The sequence below is a fragment of the Schistocerca cancellata genome, chromosome 1 (genome assembly GCF_023864275.1).
Source record: "Schistocerca cancellata isolate TAMUIC-IGC-003103 chromosome 1, iqSchCanc2.1, whole genome shotgun sequence".
In the NCBI taxonomy this organism is placed as follows: Eukaryota; Metazoa; Arthropoda; class Insecta; order Orthoptera; family Acrididae; genus Schistocerca; species Schistocerca cancellata.
This window is the reverse complement of record NC_064626.1, coordinates 707,750,476-707,770,202: the sequence shown is the minus strand read 5'-3', so window position 1 is coordinate 707,770,202 and position 19,727 is coordinate 707,750,476. Positions and strand designations below refer to the sequence as shown.

The window sequence follows — 19,727 nt, the reverse complement described above, 5'->3', positions numbered from 1 at the left end:
ACATCGTTTCTACTAGGTTGTTATTTTAACTATTACTTTGTTTGAATAAATACCCAACTCACGCATACGCAGCTGAGCTGTTTGCAGTTCGGCCTCGCGTGCACAAGTGACCCGTACATGACACTTGTACACATGTAGTGAATCAGCAAACAGCTGCGTGTGCGTCGTTTTTGGGAGCCTTCTCCGAGGCCGAGTATACTGACGACCATGACATGCTTGGCACGTAATTTCTGTTTCATACTACTTACGAGAATGATGCACCCATCTCCACCGCGGACGAGAGTCGTGTTTTTCAACCATTTTCCTATGTGACACAACAAAGCACGTTTCAAACTTTCGCGATAACTCTACATGTGGTTTTACTCCTAGACGCAAAAAAGGCAAACACATAAATTAGATACAATTTTTTTATTATTTTTCATATAATCATGTAAAATAATGGACGACTTCTTTTAAACTGAGCTGCTCCAAGAAATTATTAGGCGATATTTTTTTTATGTGCAACATATTTTCTCTGCGGATGATCATACAACTTTAAGAATTTCGTGACACACCTGACACGTATTCGCGACACACCAATGTGTTGAGACACGGCTGTTGAGAAACGCTTCATGAGGTCTGTATTAAGAGCATACTCTCGCAACTACGTGTAGATGGTAGTTCTTAACAAAGTAGATTAAAAAGAGAAGCCTGGTGAAACTGTGCGTTGTCTTCTTTTTTTAATCCATCGAGGCTCTGATGCCCACTCAGAGGAATCAATCGATTTTACTGCATTTGGAACAGTCGACAGTTACATTTGACGATAATCCTTTGAACTGGTCAGATCTCAGCATGCAGATGCTTGAGTCTCCTCCTTCTTGTTCATAGTATCAGAACAGGAATATTACATATGACACAGCAGTGAGAATACATTTTGGTACCACTCTTTCTGTAAATCACCATACGGGTAGAATTCTGAATAAATGAAGAGAAACCTCAGTATTTATCAAACTGCACTGGTCAAATTCCCGTGAATCTCCAGTTTATACATATAAAGTGTCCGTCGGAACGTAACTACTAGCTTGTGGTACTCTTGGCTCCCATGAAACGAAACTTATCAGGAGAGCAACAACTGGACCCTACTTGTTTTTATCGCTATTAATAAGAAAATGAAATGTACGGGATTTTACAACGGAGCTTGTTACTGGGAAAAAAAAAATGTCTATAGATGGACGGTATATGAAGCGTGTCGAGAGAACGCACATAACAGCGCAGCCGTTCTCGTAATGCGGAAACGGAGCAGTTTATTTGACGTCCAAAAAGGCGTGATCGTTGATTTTCGGGTGAAAATGATTTTAGAAACGGCTAACTGTTAAACTATTCGCATGCCGCCGTGGTTAAAGTATACCGTGAATGGCCAAATGGCGCTAACCAAAACGGGCGTCGAGGCAACTGTGGTGCACCACCAGCCATACATGAAAGGGGTGAACAACACGACGGCTGCGGAGATGTGAACGGGAGAACGGAAATGCAACTGTTCAGCAAGTGACCGCCCACGTGAACCAAGGTCAGACCAAGACCGACTCCTCAACGTATGGGCCTCCGCAGCAGGGTCCTGGTTCGTGCAGCCATACTGACTGCTGTCCATCGGCGACGAAATCTGGAATTTGCATCCCAATAACGCAATACGACGTTCACTGAGTGGCGACAGATTGCCACAGATAAACAACGTTTTATGCTCCATCGGACGGATGGCCATCGGCTGTTCTTTGTGGCATTTCCTGGGCGATCTCGTAATGGTGAATGACACAGTGTATCAATACAAGTATGCATAATTCCTTGGGGACCATATCCACTCCCACATGCCGTCTGTTTTTCCTCGGCAATATAGCATCTACTAGCAGGAAAATAAATTGCGTCACACAGCTCACAGTGCACCGTATTCCCCCGGCCACCGAACTCCCTGGATTTAAACCAATCGAGAATCTCGATCGGGTTGTACGCGCCACAGTTCCTCAGCCCAGAATCCCAGCGCAGCTGGTCACGGCACAGGTGTCGGCATGTCTCCACGTCCCTGTCGGTTCACCTTCCAGAACTTTACTGACTGCCTTCCTGCACGTCTCGCAGTGGTTCGTGCTCCAAAAGGTGGTTAGTCAGACCTCTGACAGATGGTCACATTAATGTGACTGGGCACTGTAATTTTTTAGATTTCTTGAGAAACATTTTACTTTACTTTCTACGTTAAGTTACGTAATCCATCACATACGTCTGTATAACCGAAATATTAAATACCCCAGGCTAAGTGCGAAAATAAAACAACAGTATCATAAGAGTCGAGACGTTTATTCTTAATGCAGGTTTCCAGAGAGGGCTGGCGCAGCGGTTGAACACACTGGACGTTCAGTGTGGGATTCAGAGCGAATTCGTAATGAAGCGGGCATGTGGATGTACAAACCAAGACGCCTGTTGCGGATACATGGTACAAGACGAAGATCAATACCTACAAGTCTTTGTTACAATGCGAACAGTCTGATTTTTGATCCCGAATTCAACGAACGTGGAACAGTTGCGTTAAACTCATCAGCGATTATCGAATATGAGCGGAGGATACCCTATAGACGCTGTTGGGACACCAGCGGATACAGTGCCGATTAACATGTTAAAAAGAAAGTCATGAACATATTGGATCATTTCTGTAACAAAATTTTACACATTTGCGACAAAATTAGATGTATGCCAGGAAAATGAACGTAGGTTCCTGCATTTCAAAGCAGTACGATACCAAATACCCTATACCTCGTCCTCGAGATAAACTAAGATATAGTAGTAAACAAGTGGCTAGCACAAATTTTTCGCTTCTACATAAGTGGAGATGTACTTAGCCATTGGTTGCGAATAAATTAATAAAAATAAACTTTCTCGTTTATCCATCTGCACCAGCAGATACCACCGATATATACTTTTTAATCATTTATGTATTGCTAGTCGCATAAGAAGCTTGATTTTTAAAAATGTGCTTCAAAAAATCGGCCCTTTGAAACAGCATATGTTTATAACACCCAAGTTCCTATACAAAAACTGTCTAATGCAGAAGATGTAATCAAATACATCTGCTTGATCCAACATGCGATGTTGTAAGCGCTATTATATCACGTTTGTCCATGATATACTAAGTTAGGGATATATTAATTAATAAAATTCCGTCTTCGGTCATAATGTTTCTATTTCCTCATTCTTGCCCAATGCGTTTCCAGGGTTGCCACAAGTTTCCCCAAGTGAAATTCATTAATATTTCCCTGATTCCCAGACAAGTTTTAGCATTTTTCTCTGACAAATTTTGAGATCTCAAGGGTAGGTTAAGACGTAAGTTGACAATCTGTCTCTGCAGCTATGGTACAAAAAACAATATCGCAAACGAGTACATATCTGAAAAGACTTGCAAGCAGATGGCATTCCCTGATGTGAGCAAAAATTTTAAGTACTAACATCAACATCTTTCGTAATGAACTGTTCTCAGATGGAGAAAACAAACCACATGGTTTATGTGTTTCATTACGATCACTGACATTTTATTTCAATAAAACGAAACACATTTGGTGACAAAAATACACATTTACTTCGAGTCGCAAGACTGATTCAAAATACCTTCGCTGATTTCAGAAATAACCTCAGAAAAAAATTGGCCTCTTGAAAGAAGTGCTTAAGGCGGGGAAGAACTGTGTAAACCAACACTGTAGGTGACCGCCAATAAAATGTTGCTCTGCTACGTTCGTTATTGTCGGTTATTACCCACTGTGTTATATCCATTATCTTACACGTATTGTGTGATTTTTATTTCTAAAAATAAATGAGTACATAGCGTACAAAACGACGGCGACTGACGCAATTTTCTTCTTCTTCTCGTTCATACTTTCTAACATATAAACTACTTTGGAAGTGTCAAGATGTAGTAGAACAAATAAAATGTCAACAAAATGCCACGCTATACAACGTACTTGCGGTGAGACAGATGCAATTCCTGAAAGCCATCGCCCATTGTCTCTGGCCTGCTGAAGAGATGGCAGTCCTGGGTCCAAGGATAAACCATGAAAATCCACTGCATTACGCCACACACACACACACACACAAACAAACAAACAAACAAACAGACATACATGGTCTGCGGGCAGATCACTGAGACTAGATCCGAAAGGCAACGCCTCCACATTAGTGGGAACCGAATGGCTTCAGATCGGCAGGCCTGATCCATTCCAGACACCCGCAGAAAAGGCCTCTGATTTTGGCCCGTCGTGGAAATCCACTCGTGTGGCCACCTGTTCACGAGCCACAGACAGTACGTTGATGAAATAAGACCACTGTGATCAATCCATGCAACAGATAACTTATTCAAATACTCTGAGAATCAATAATAATGAGGATAAGTAGCAGCTTACCATAAAGGTGATTGCTGAGCCACAGACGGGCAAATAAAACAGACAATCACACTCTCACAATTAAATTTTCAGCCATAGCTTTTGTCAGGCGCGCGCACACACACACACACACACACACACACACACACACACACACACACATTCACACAATCATTCGGACACAACGCATGCACACATGATCGCCTTTTTCGGACGCTGTGCCTACAGTCTCTGAGAATCAGATCCAACAAGAAGTGGTGGCAGACTGACTGCAAGTTGAGGGGAGTGGTAGGGAGGGGGAAGCAGTAGGAATGAATGAGTAGGGAAGCGGCGCACGTACTCAGCTGCACCCAGCCAATGATGATGCATGACACTTCAGTAAACAAACCATTTCATCTACAAAGACAAAAATGAGATCATTCTAGTGTTTTTTTTTCAAATTTACCTTGATATTTCCCTGATTTCCCTGACGTGTTTGAAATTCCCTCATATTCCCTGACTTCCACAACCTGTGGCAACCCTGGTTTCGATGCTTCGACTCCATTTTCAAGGGCTGTACGGAAGTAACAGGCATTAATTCTGCTGCAGTTTTTCGCCTGCAGTAACACGGCCATATAATTGTTGGATGTAACGAGAAAACTGTCTGGGGCGGGAAAAATAAGAGGAATGGAAGAAAAAAGAGAAATATTATTTGCGTTTAACCACGTAACATTCGTCTTCTCGATTGGTGAAAACTTACATTTTGGACGGTATAACATGTTTGTGACATACTCTATGACTCGAAGGACGCATACCCAACGTATGCTACAGCGATGTGATCAAGTATAGAATTTCCTATTTCCATTTACACAGATTTGTGAAATAAAGAAACAAATTTTAAAAAATACCTTGAAGAATGACATTTATCAAATTTACTTTTACGTTCTTACATACTCAGTACGGGTGTGAACATGCTTATTAAGATAATACGGCACGTTCAGAAAATTTGAACAACTTATTACTGACGTGAACCCTTAAATATACTGCATAATGTTGAATTCTGCGCTATGAGAATACAAAATCAGTGACACGGCATGCCCACGTAGGCGTACGCATTCTGTGTGAGGACGGCTTAATGAAGACATTGTGACCTTGTCACATGCACAGTCTGTTAAACATGCACCTGTCGCAATTATGACTCCAAACAACCCGTTTTATGCGTACATCCTGCAGTTCTTCACAACAGGTAGGTATTGCATTCAAGCTGAGGACCGTTCTCATCACGAGTGACTGCCAGCTTATGTTCAGATGCTGGAACCAGTTACCATTCTTCTGCCATTCATGAAATGCATACGTTCAGAGGCGCGGTGACTTCCAAGCGTAAGCACATACAAATCCTTCACGACTTCTGGTTTATACATAAAATGCAATAGTCTATACGGATTACATGCTTTATTACAGTTTTTCGATGTAACAGATGATTTCCATTATCATGAGCGAATCTTTTTAGAACAAAAAATATAAACGCGTCGCATGCCTCAATCTCTGTAGTAACAACATCACTTTACGCACTATACTGTTGCTTGTGGTAGCCACACGAAGTATCGATTGCGCTACAGCTATACCGAATTGATAGATGTATTTTGTACATTTCAGGTGTTTTGCTACATTCGGAAAAAAATGTGTTTCATGTATGCTGTCTCCGGGATTGTAACTATCTTTTTGCTCATGTGCCACTAAAAAAATTTTTACGTGTAATTTTGTAGGATATATGTAGTTACGGAAACCATTCTAATACGGACATGACTAAATTTTAAAGGTACTAATGTTCTCAGTCACCACGCTACTGTAGCCTGTGGATGTAACTGCAGGAGGCGAAAGCATCAGGTTTATTTCACGTTTACACAGCAGCCCAAACTTCATGTTAGTTCTGAGGATTAATTTGGCATTTCATGGTACATTTATTTAACCGTACGAAAAAGGCGTCGCAGACGACAATTTTTTAGACTAGATATTATGGGCTTAAGCAACCTAGGGCGGTAATTTTTCGTAGCGCGACATGAAACGACATGGCTGCTTTTTATGGTTAGTAAAACGGCAGTTCCACGGCACGTAAAGATGTCGCTCCGCGCCTGGCGCTGCTTTTACGACACACTGTTTCAAGCACCGGGTTACGACTCCGGGCTGTTTGCGATGTTCTCCAAGCACAGCTGTGTTTGTGATCTTCAAAACACAAAGACTGCTGAAGAAGCTCCTCGGACTTGGCTGTAGTTCACCGAAACTAAGCAGTAACTGCTCACAAATAAATCCGGTGTATGAAAGTGCAGCGCTCTAAAATTAAAGTTACAACAATTGTTTACGCACCAGGACCATACCGCGGATGTTATTTGTCAGTCTCTCTATTTGCCTCTTCTGTCTGCCAGTAAACGAAAGAAGGAACACAAGACCTCATGTTAACTGCTGTACTTCAGCTTGTTTTCAGACTGTGTAACTGACAATACACAAAGTTGTCGAACTTTATTTTTTATTTCCTAGACAATATTAGGAAACGGACCTGTAGGACAACCGCATAACGGGCTTACTTCTCTCGTTTCGGGTTTTGGAACGAGCGTCCCACATTAAAAGTAATAGTAACCAGATTTCGGATGTGAAATTCTAGAGATCGAGTAACGTGGACCCACACTATTGTCATCAGAGGTTCGTCGAGATGCTAAACGGAATTTGCGGTTGGAGGCCGGAGCACTTCCCTTTAGAAGGGGACCATCGGAGACATCTTATTGACGTCTACTGTTTTAAGACGTGGATGTCGCTTAGTGGTTTGCGATTGTCTTAAGGAAATTGTATCACAAATCCCGTTACTATCGCGACACAATTCGACGTAGCCATCCAGCGTATCTGTTTCTCGGCCGCTAACACGCCTATTACGGATCCTCTGTTACTGACCTCACCCAATGGACTAATACATAACGTCTGGAAGCTGTTCATATGCTGACCTGAGCCCAGCGTCGTGGTTTCGGATACCACTGGGCGCAAAACACGATGTCATCTGATTCATGCGGTCAGCTATTATGCCGTTATATGCCAACGACGCTGCTACAGAGAGAATAATGTCTTCCCCTAAATATTCTATCAGGATAGTAATAGAGCCTATGTTGTTTCAGTTGTCGATGAGAATTTCCGTAAACAGCTGAAATAACTTTTCCTTGTCTTATCCACGAAGGACAATAAGATGTAAGAAGGAGCACTCGGAGCACAAGGCGGAATGTAGTTCGGCGCTTTTCCGTGTCAAGGAGCTAACAGCGAGTAGTAGTAAGTGCAACACTAACCTCTGCTGCTCCACTATGGCAGTAACATTTTCTAGTTTTTTGAACGTTAGTGACTTAAGTTTTCGTTGTGTGACTTTTTGCTCCAGTCTTGCAACTTCTGATGGTTTTGTAACCAAGACGTACATGTTTACATTACAACTATTGTTAGTACATGCTTAATGTGCATTAAAGTGCATTTAGTACCGTGTCGTTGAGTACCAGTTCACGAATCTTTCTCGAGTGACCTTACCTCCATAACCTAAATTGCGCCCATGGAGCTGAACAGTGAAGTAACCATTCTGCCCCACAATCAGAGGTAGTTTTCACTGGGTCCCTAACTTCTTTTTCTTTCGATTTCAGATAGTTGGACTCTAAAACCAAAAAACAATACGAGTAATCCACTGAATTACAGACTTGTATCACTAACGTCGATTTGCTGTAGGATTTTGAAACATATTCTGTCCTCGAACATTACGAATCACCTCGGAGATAACTATTTGTTGACACATAGCTAATACGGATTCCGAAAATATCGCTCTTGTGAAACACAACCAGCTCTTTATTCGAACAAAGTAGTGAGTGCTATTGACAGGGAACGTCAAATTGAGTCCGTATTTCCGGAAGGTTTCTGACACCGTTCTTCACAAGCGACTTCTAAATAAATTGCTTGCCTTTGGAGTATTTTCTCAGCTGTGTGACTGGATTCATGATTTCCTGTCAGAAAGGACACAGTTCGTAATAACTGACGGGAAATCATCGAGTAAAACAAAAGTAATATCTGGCGTTCCCCGAAAAAGTATTATAAGCCCTATGTTGTTCCTGATTTATACAAATGATTTAGGAGGCAATCTGAGCAGTCCTCTCAGACTGTTTGCAGGTGATACTATCATTTACCGTCAAGTAAGCCATGAGAGGATCAAAACGAATTGCAAACTGATTTAGACAATATATCTGTATGGTGCAAAACGTGGTAATGGATTCTAAATCATGACAAGTGTGAAGTCATCCCCATGAGCATTAAAAAGAATCTGCTAAATTTCAGTTAACGTAAATCACACAAATCTAAAGGTTGGAAACTCAACTAAATACTTAGAGATTACAATTACGAATAACAAACTGGAACGATCACACAGATGATGCTGTGGGGGAAAGGAAACCAAAGAAGGCGATTTATTGGCAGAGCACATAGAAAATGTAACAGGTTTACTAAAGAGACTACTTTCAGTACGGCTGGAGTACTGCTGGGATCCGCATCGGATGGAATTGACGGAGGACATAGGAAAAGTTGTAAGAAGGGCAGTTCGTTCTGTATCATCGCGAAACAAGGGGGGAGAGTGCCACGGATATGATACAAGGATTGTGGTGGCAATCATTAAAACAAAGGCATTTTTCACTGCGGCAGCACCTTCTCATGAAATTTTCATCACGAACTTTCTCCTCAGGATGTGAAAATTTTTTTGTTGGTGACCACCTATACAGGGTTATTAACGAAGATATGAAAATATTTTAATATGTTATTCTACAAGTAAAACTAAAGAAAACAGTTCATGTAAACATAGGTCCGAAAATGTTCAGTTACCGAGTTACGGCTAATAAAAGATTTTGCCTGAAACTTAGCAACTTCGCTAATATGAAGCCATTGCAAACCTGTACGAGGTTAAAGGGAAGAACGACTTCCATTTATTTTGTTGTTATTGATCGGGTGAATCTTATAAAAAATATCCCAGAGTGCATCTGCAGTAGTTTTCCAGAACATCCAGAGAAGCAAAGACGTAATTTCGTAAAATTTTTAATTTATTAACCACTTTGCCTAATTTGTTTTCTAAATTGCAGACAATTGCACATAGTTTTCAACAGAAGTTGTAGAGAATTTAATTTTGGAAAAATGATAGTAATAATGTTAACTGAAACTATATTAGTGTGTCAGATGATCTTTTATTAATACCATAGCACACGTAAACTCATGTTAAACCGGAAAAAACAAAGCTCAACGTTAGGGAAGTTGTACAGTGTACGTACAATTTCACAATAAATGTTCAAAATGTCTCCATCGAGTTCAATGCATTTAGGTGCATGTGTATGAACAGATTTTGTTGCTCGTTTTAGTTCCACTGCGTTGTTCTAAATTTCGTCTATTGCATTCATAATGCAAGCAAGTAATGCCTTAAGTGTGTTGACTTTGTCATCATAAACTATGTCTTTCATCCATTCCCATACACAAAAAATACAAAAATCCATTGGTGTTAAATCGGGCGATCTGGGTGGCCACAGACGCGTAGCACCACGACCAATCGTGATTTCCCTAAATCACTTCAGGCAAATGCCGGGATGGTTCCTCTGAAAGGACACGGCCGACTTCCTTCCGAATCCTTCCCTAATCCGATGAGACCGATGACCACGCTGTCTGGTCTCCTTCCCCAAAACCAACCAACCAACCACGACCAATCGATTTCTAGGGAAAATGTTCATTTAAATGTGTAGTAACGGCATTGGTGAAATGTGGAGGCGCGCCGTCAGGTTGAAAATATATTTGCAATCGCGTAGCAAGTGGAACATCTCCGAGCAAGTGGGGCATTTCTTCTTGAAGCAATTGTACGTCCCGCCATTTAGTCGTCATGGGAAAATGAATGGTCCAATAAAATGTGTGTTGACTATACCACACCACACATTTATGCTAAATCGCTGCTGGAAATTGCGTTGCACTGTTGCATGTGGGTTTGCTTCAGACCATACGTGCTCGTTATGTAAATTGTTTATACCATCTCTAGTAAACTGTGCCGCATCAGTAAATAAAAGCCCGCATCTCGTGGTCGTGCGGTAGCGTTCTCGCTTCCCACGCCCGGGTTCCCGGGTTCGATTCCCGGCGGGGTCAGGGATTTTCTCTGCCTCGTGATGGCTGGGTGTTGTGTGCTGTCCTTAGGTTAGTTAGGTTTAAGTAGTTCTAAGTTCTGGGGGACTTATGACCACAGCAGTTGAGTCCCATAGTGCTCAGAGCCATTTGAACCATTTAGTAAATAAAATGTATTTGTATTCAACCAGTTTCACAACTCCAAACGAAGGGCAGGATCTCTCCAATGTAAATGACACATTTTTTGTTTATGGTAAGGGTACAGATTATCGTACTTCAGTGTACGCCATACCTTAGACTGTGAAATGCCTAATCGTTGCGAGATACGTCGTGTACTGGTGCCCGGGCCACGTTGAACATCATCCATAATATCCTCATCATCGTCTTCACGTATCGAGCGCTCGTACTGATAATGAACGCTAGGTAGAGAACCTGTCTCCCGTAACACTCGAAATACTCCACTAATGGTTCGTGCATTCGGAATCCTCCGAGTTGGATAACGTACACGATATTCGATAACTACAGCCGTAGCATTACCATTACATTTGCCATAAATAAACACCATATCGGCTTATTCTATGTCGTAAATTTGAAAGGCATCCCTATTTCATAAATAATCTACAAATTACAAAATTTACTATTTGGTTTCACTTAAATGCACTGTTATGTTTTTTCACTGAACAATACAGATAAATAACTCGTTTGAAGGTTAGGAAACGACTGAAACAACCCACTAACGGTTGTTCCACATTCTTAATGGAAAGTGAACAAATTTCTTGTATAATAATCTTTGCTTCTCTGGATGTTCTGGAAAACTACTGCAGATGCACGTCTGGGACACATTTTATTACATTCACCAGGCCAATAACATCAAAATAAATGGAAAACATGCTTTACTTTAACCTCGTACAGTTTTACGATTGCTTCATATTAGAGATGTTGCTAAGTTTCAGGCAAAATCTTTTATTAGCCGTAACTCAGTAACTAAACATTGGCGGACTTATGTTTATATGAATTTTTTTCTTTAGTTTTACTTTTAGAATAACATATTAAAATATTTGCATATCTTCGTTAATCGCCCTGTATAAGGATCATCATCATAAAATAATAGAAATCAAAGCTCGCAAGGGAAGAGTTAAGTGTTCGTTTTTCCCGCGGGCTGTTCGGGAGTGGAACGGTAGAGAAGAAGCCGGTAAAGTAGTTTGGATGAATCCTTTGCCAGACACTTAACTGTGAACTACAGAGTGATGATGTAGATGTATTTATGACCAATCTGGGTATCTGAAGGTTTCAAACCAATTAGATGTTCCTCAGACAATTCTGCAAATTTATGTCAACGAATGTACGGAAAACCTTCACTACACTACCGATAAACTGGCTGAAAATTTTAAAAACTTATTACGGAAGAACGGCAACCTATGCCCTTCAAATACTTAAAAAGTAAGGAGGATCAGTTATTCAGTCTAACAATGAAAGACTTGTGAAGCTTACCTTATCAGTTGGATCGAAGAAACGGCATTAATGAAAGATTTAAAACTGAAATCGCAGGCGAAGACTGTGTCAACGATTCCTTAAGAGACATCCTACTTCATCAGTTTGTAAACCCCAAGCAACATCTGATGAAGGAACCATGGGCTTTAATACGGTATAGTTAGTTTTCTTTTTCTTTTTTTTTCGTTGCTAACGTATTTACTTGACAAGCACAAGTCAACAGCTTCCCAAACAATAATCACGATAAAACAAATGTTTCAGTGAACCCTAAAAACCAATCAAAGATCATAGCTTGCTAAGGAAGACGTCAATTCCGATCGTTAACATCGACAGAAAGCGGCAAAACTGTAATTGCCCTATTTGTATGTCGACGAGAGGAAGTTAGATGTCGCCGATGTCCATTTTTCCTGGAAAGTGTGAACAGAAAGAATTTTGAGTTAGGATTGCTACCAGGAGGTTGGACATGTCTACAGCACTGGGTGGATGAGTGTAGAGTCATTTTTTGTATGGGTTACGAAATTTGTGGAATTTCCTATAGCAGCAACACTTCCCAGTTCTTCTTAGATGGCGCTGCGACTGTATGGTTTAGCTCGTGAGTCAGGAATTATAAATTGGAATTCAGTTCAAAGTCGCTATTCACAGTGCCTCCGAATGCGTGGGTGGCTTTCTAAGAGCTGAGTACGCTATAGTCTGGGGGCAAACTAACGCTTTTTGTCGGAAAGTTCAAAACGCATGCATGCAGGAATTTGAGATGTAAAATAATGTTCACAACTCACAGTATTTTTACGATGTAACAAAACTGCGTTTATTCACTTTCCTTCGACATTTTATCATCTATCACAGCTTTATAACTGCTTATTACTGAATTATTGGATGTCTGAGCGAGAGCTTAAACCAGACAGTAGCAGCGTCTCACGTTATGTATCGCGTAAACTTCTGGAAAATCTCTGAAAATAAATCAATGTTCGTTTAGCGCAATTTTGATGTTGAAATTTCACAATTGTAAACCAGTCAAACTTACAAGTTCAGGCCACTCGCAAAAAACCGCGGTAAAGTTTCAGAGTTCAGACTAGGTCGCCTAATGTGAAATATTCCAAGTTCACAAGCTCAAAATATTTCAGAGTATTCGCTAGTGACAAACGCGAATATCACAAGCCGCGATTCAACTCTTTAAGAAAAATTTAAACACACTCGAGGCGCCCATACGTACTGCACTCTCCCAAAAGACAACAGCCGATCGACTGCGCCTGAAAGCATCGAATAACCGACTGACACCAAGCATGCTAAATGCCGGCCGGCCATTTAAGCTCTCTATCAGTTGTCAATCAATCTCACAAGCTTTCCACTTTCGAAACATACTTAAAACTATAAATTTTATATTATTTACATGTATCATAAAACAGATTTCAAGTAAATTTCCTCGGATTTCCATCACTGTTCTTGTTTTTTTATTTTTCTTAAGTAGTTTGTTCAATAATTATGATTTTGGTAAGGTAAACATGCTATTTTGTGGCTAGTAAATATAAACAATCTGTACAAAGTAAATACATATACCTGTATCTAAATTTACTTTGTATTGCTGCCGCTACTGTCGATGTTTTACTTATTACTAGCTGTGTACACGGCGTTGCCCGGGCATGTATTATTCCGACTCGATCAGTCCATTTCCTCCCCCCCCCCCCTCTGTCTCCTCAGCCCCACTCCGTCCATCTCCTTCTCTCCCCCTCTGTCAGTCCACCCACCTCTACCCTACACACACTGTCCGTCTGCTATTGCCGACTCTCTCTATGTCCTCCTCCCCCTCCACGACCATTTCGTTATGCCCTCTCTGTCTCCCCTTCACGCCCCCTTCCCCCGTCAGACCATCTCCTCTGTCCATTGCCTCCACCCTGTCTCTCTGTCCATCCCCTCCTCCCCCTCTCTCTGTCCATCTGCTCCTCTTCCCTTTCTCCATACATTTCCCCCTTCTCCTCTCTCTCTGTCGATCTCCTTCTCCTCCGTATCTGTATCAATGTCCTCTCTAGCTGTCCATTTCTTTCTCCCCCCTTTCTCTCTCCACGTTATCATCCCCAACCTAACAGGAGATTGCTGGTTCTTACTTCCACAGTATTTATTTCCAGATAGCAACTAGCATGTGTACCAACCTTGGTTGAAATCGTTGCAAAGTTTTTTTATACACAGTTTTGTCTGTATATGCCCAGGTGACATATAATTAACATATTTCACATATATTTGTAACCAAATGCCACCTATATCTCTAGTGAATTTCGCCCTGCAGTTTTGTTTTCAAGCTGTTCAATGTTGATGACTTTATACCTTCTGAACTAGGTGTCGTACCAGAATGTAATTTTGCAGGTACATTCAGAGGTATATGTGAATACTGTCTGCAATGTGTGTCGCGAATACAGTTACTAGTTGAGATGTATTAAATTGAAAGTAGTGCCTGATGCGGCAGTTTTATGCATGAACAGCAAAAATGTAGTAAACGATAAACTTTTCCCCTTTCATCTTTTGTACGGATCGTCAGCCAGAAAAGGTTTCATAAAGGTTTGAAATTACGTGTAAAGTTTGTTGCAAGTCACTAAGTGCTCTCATTCTCAAATATTACATGGGTGAATTGGGTCTCAGCATTCGTGTGTGGTGGGCTACACTTCTGTTTCACCCACGCCCCCAACACTTTGACAGGTATATGGTTCTTACGCCCACAGCGATTCTTTTCAAACAGAAAGTGATATGCGCATCAATATTGGTTGCATACAATCCAGTGCTTTAGGGGAAGTTGTGGAACTAACATATATACATTTCCTATATGTATGGATTTTTGTGAAAATTCATGTTTTTATGTGTGGAATGCACATTCTGGACTGTCATTTGTTATACGTATTGTTTATAAGAAATCTACTATGATATTCTGTAGTGCTCAATGACAAATAAGCGTCGAAACACAGTTTGAGAAAGTCGTTCAAGGCTTTAGTCACAAACTAATTTTTCAATCGAGTGTGCGTTTTTACCCACACACTCGTCTTCATTTTGTCTTTATAACCATGTTAGTGGTTTCTCAGTAACTAGTCCGATTCAGTTGTTATTAGAGTTTGTCTTATGGCGGTTACCCTCTGTACGTTTCTCGCCAACGGCGGGCCACCTAGGTTATCCTGATCACGTATCCAGAGCATGCTTTCATCTGCTAGCCTTCTGCAGACTTGGTAATTCTCGTACTCACAGTGCCCGCTGATCACTGAGGCTCAAATGGGCCGCCACATTCGATGACACTGCTAGACTAGAGCGGCTCACTGACAAGGAGATCACACGGCATACCGGATTTTTATAATTTTTCATATTTATTGCACTTGAAGTTCAAACTTAAATATTGATCTCCCAGAGTCCCTCCAAGAAACACTCAAAAATTCTGGAGAAAATCGCTAAGGTTTTCCAAGCGTTTTGAACACCCTTAAGTAGAACCTATTTTTGACAGAGTGTGCTGCTCTGTGGTAAGATGGTCGCGTGCTATCTCCGGTTCCTGGGTTCAGTTCCTGGCCGATGCAAGCTATTAAACAGAGGCGCATGTTTGACGAGCATTTCTGTGAAGCATAAAATACATAAAGATAGCAAAAAAGCAGTAACGTTCTAGATTGGTAACCACTGGATCGACTCTCGTTTCGGACTTTTCCTTTTTCGGTTCAGTTCATGTACCTACCTCATATCAATATAAAAGTCATTGAATATACGCTTAACACATCTAATAGTCATTTTTATGAAAAATACACGTCGTCTTATTTCTAATTACATACTTAATATCAAAATCCAGTTTTCATTCCAATGTTCAAAACCAGTTACTAATAAAAATATTACTTACAACTATTACGAAAATTTTAATTAATAAATTGTAAATATAAATTCTTTATTACCGGTATTTCATAAAAAGTTTGTTAATCAATACTGTTTAAATTAGAGGAATCATGGGGTGTATCCTGTCACCTCTGAAAATATACTACGAACTTTGACGTTGGCGAGGGAGAGTCATGTTTCGTTGCTAAGTCTACCACCACATTGCTCTCATAGACTTCTGCCACTTGTTTCTTTTAGTCTTCATTATAGGGATGAGCTTCAAAAGACGCTAAGAAGCAACCCAAAGAAAGTCATAACTCTCTTTCAGACTTCAACACTTTTTATATCAGCTTTTATTAAAAGCTTAACAATGAAAACTGCTACTAATGGTTTTGAAGCTACCGAAACGCGGTCAACTAACCCACCCAAATTCACCGACGCCAATTTGCTCCCAACAGACAATTGAAATCGGACCTGGTGGGACTTCAAATAAAGAAGTGATCATATTTGGAGCTCAGCAACTGGAGTTTCCTTCGTCTAGCGCACCAATCAAAAAAGACATGCATACCAGTTTGGATGATAAAGCTGGCGAGATTTCAGCCCTCTGTAACAATGAGACGCCGGCTAAGAAAGTCCAATTTACTGTTCCAGTCCTCGGTGCTCTTGGATGACAACTTAGAACAGGGTATTTAAATTTCATGTTCCACCTAAAGTTCTAACGTCTTTGTCAAAAGGTAATGAAAGCAGGGAAAAAACGTATCGGAAGAGAGGGGAAGGCCTCCGCCTTAACTTATTCGCCATAAAAAAAAAAAACAAGTTAACGCCACTGCTAAGGAAAAAGACAAAAAGAAATTTGCCAAACGAGAAAGAGCAAGAATAAAACTATTCAAGAAACAGAATAAAATTACGAATGGGTCAATATAGGGAAGAGTCTGAAGACAAATGTAAAAAAAGAGAGAGAGAGAGAGAACCAAAAACTGACGACAATTATTCTTAGGATTGTCCTGACTGAAGTTTATATTGCGCTGGATTTTATTCCAAGTCAGTTGAAGGGTCCTCTTTTTCGTGTGCAAAAAAGGGGCACACAATTCGAGTACAGGAATAGATAGCGAAGATAATGAGGCTGTCCTACTGTGTGATTTTTGTCAATAGGCTTAAAAAAAGGACACAATCAGTAAGAACTGTAGTTAAACCTTATAGGCACTTAAAACTACGTGAGTATAGACCAACCTGATTTTTCTTGCCCCATGCCCGGGGTAGAACGAGGTGAATTATGTACTTTTCCGAAAGGGAGAGAGGGGGGGGGGGGGAGGAGGAAGAGAGAGAGAGAGAGAGAGAGAGAGAGAGAGACGAAGAAGAATTGTGTTTTGGTTTCTTACGATACTGTATCTTTATGATCATTAAATTATAATTCGTTCATAGGAAAAATTGCAGCTCTCTTAATACAACTTTCAAAATATGTTCAACTTATTATCTCATTGCACCCTGGGATCCTCCACAGCAGAGTGAACTCTAATTCTAGAGGAGCCAATTTACAATCAGCATTTTGCCACGAAGATACAAGCTTTTTGTTGGTCTATATCACTTCAGAGGAAAGCCAGGATGTTTCCTCCAAAATTCCACAACTGACACGTATCTCCCCCATCACTGTCCGGAGCACCACCAATGTTCCAGCATTCCTTTCTTTTTCCCGTTCGGTCAAAATCGATAGCCATAGTCACATCAAAACCCATAGCCAACAACCAGCTACAGAGTGAAGGTGAAGAAGCATGTCTTGGAAGCAGATACAAAATAATTCGGTTGGAGCTGCGCTCTATAGAGTGCACTGTTGATGTGCGTGCGGAAGTTTGATACACATACGTTTCCGGCGCAAAAACTTTAAAAAAATATGGCCGTACATACTGAAAAAGAACATGGTGTATATCACGTGTATCTTGTCACATTGGAGCGATGATACTGCAGACTGCGAATGTAGAGAACTACTTCAGCTCTCTGGGAAGCAGAACAACATTGGGGTATATAAAAGAAATAAGAACGCAGGGACGCATTTAAAAGAAGATGGATGAGTATGCGCGCATGCTCTGAGACTCACCTCTCCTTGCGCTGCAACTGCTCTGCTGCTGGCAGTCGGACACTGTAACCGTAAAAAGTGATGATTAATTCAAAGTCAGTCAAGATGAAATTAAGTTCTAAATACACGCTAGTTTTAAAATGTAATTACGAGAGCTACTTCTTCATAAAAGTACAGGTGATAAGAGAGTCATGTAACGTTACCACATTTCTCAGACACGCAAGGCAAAACTTATCAATCCAGTTTAAATCTTCCGCAGTTATTTCTAATTAGTAGTATCGACGGCAAAATAGATCAAGCATGAAAACAGGAAGGTGTAAAAAAAGTAAACGGGGTAAGTTCAAAATGTTTAATATCGAGAGACTTGGAGTAGCCATTGCGTTGTGGTTATGTGACCACGGTGCTGGACTGCGAAGGGGAAGATTCACGTTCAAATCTCCTCGTGCCCCACTTTTTTTACGTTATTTCAAAAACCTGTGAACTTTCCGTCCAGTCACTGACGTCTCTGTTGAAATTTATATCTGTGTCGTGGTGTAACAGCGAGGAGTAAGAAAGGGACCTCCAGACGTACGTAACTCTTTCTTGTTCTACACAAGAACCACATATTATGACTCTTTAATTCCTTGCTTGTAACATACTTCACACCCGTTTATTTGTTGTTTTCAGTTTTGGGAGATGCCTGTGCGGCATCTCACCTGCTCTCACTATTCTTTGTTTTTACTTGCGACGGTAATAAATTCTTACCCCATGACTCATTCTATAACCAATGTATAGTATGACAATTGCCAAGACTACAGAAGGAGACAGACATGTCAATGATCAGATAGACAGTTCATAATTTTACGAAAAAAAAGAGGGATGAGAGAGATTTGAACACAAACCTCCCGCTTTGCAGTGCAACCTCGACCACACAACCACGACGCCGTCATCCCTCCTCAGCTCTCGATGTTGCACATCTTCATCTTGGACCGTTCACTGTTTCTATTTTGTTTCTTTTTCCACAGTTCTGTAAAACTTCTTCCTGCTTTCAAGCTTGACCTGCTTTCAGTTTCTAACGGACTACCAACTGGGCTATTTTACCTATAAATCTGTTGGGGTGCAACGGGGAGTTTCCCTTGCACGATGGAGACCTTAATGTTAGCTCTTAGATATGTGAACGGAAACCTAAAGGAAAGAAGTGCTGCTCAACTGAAAAATAGAAAAAATATGTTTTGGTAATTATTTCCAGTATCTTTTCACTCGTACTGTACGGCCGAGTACTATCGGCCTCAGTAGCTTGAATAAAACGGTTTCCTCGCTCCCCGTTCGCTTCACAGATGGTGCATCGGAAGAAAGAAGGCAGGCAAGCCTCTAAGTGTATTACACTATCGCTAATTTTATCCGAATGGTCATTACGCGATATATATGGTAAGGAGGGGAAAAAAAGGAATGAATGAAGGAAGAATAGGATTAAGCAACCCGTCGACATCGAGGTCATTAGAGACGCAGACACGAACTTTGATTCTTTCAAGAATTGGGGAGGAAATCGACAGTGCCCTTTCAAAGGAACCATTCCGACATTTGGCTGAAGCGATTGAGTGAAATCGCAGAAAACCTAAATCTGGATGATCGTACAAGGATTTGAACCGTCTTCCTCCTGAATGCGAGTTCAGTCTGCTAATAACTGCGCCTCCACGCTCGGTGTTAGGGATAAAGACATCTTTTCTGAGATATTGTGGAATTAGAGACCTCAGAATTTGTTCCTTTACCCATACACTTTACATATACACTGTGAACAGGAACAATCGTGGAAATGCCTTGCAGTTTAGAACTGGTGC

The 19,727-nt window shown here is 40.9% G+C and overlaps 1 protein-coding gene across 1 annotated transcript in view; it reads right to left on the bottom strand.

Annotated features, from left to right (window-relative positions):
• LOC126096493 (uncharacterized) overlaps window positions 1-19,727 on the bottom strand; it is a 697,302-nt gene that overhangs the window by 411,789 nt on the left and 265,786 nt on the right. Inside the window, exon 3 of the mRNA XM_049910588.1 lies at window positions 17,932-17,973. Coding sequence (XP_049766545.1) covers window positions 17,932-17,973 — 42 coding nt within the window. The remainder of the gene's footprint in view (window positions 1-17,931; window positions 17,974-19,727) is intronic.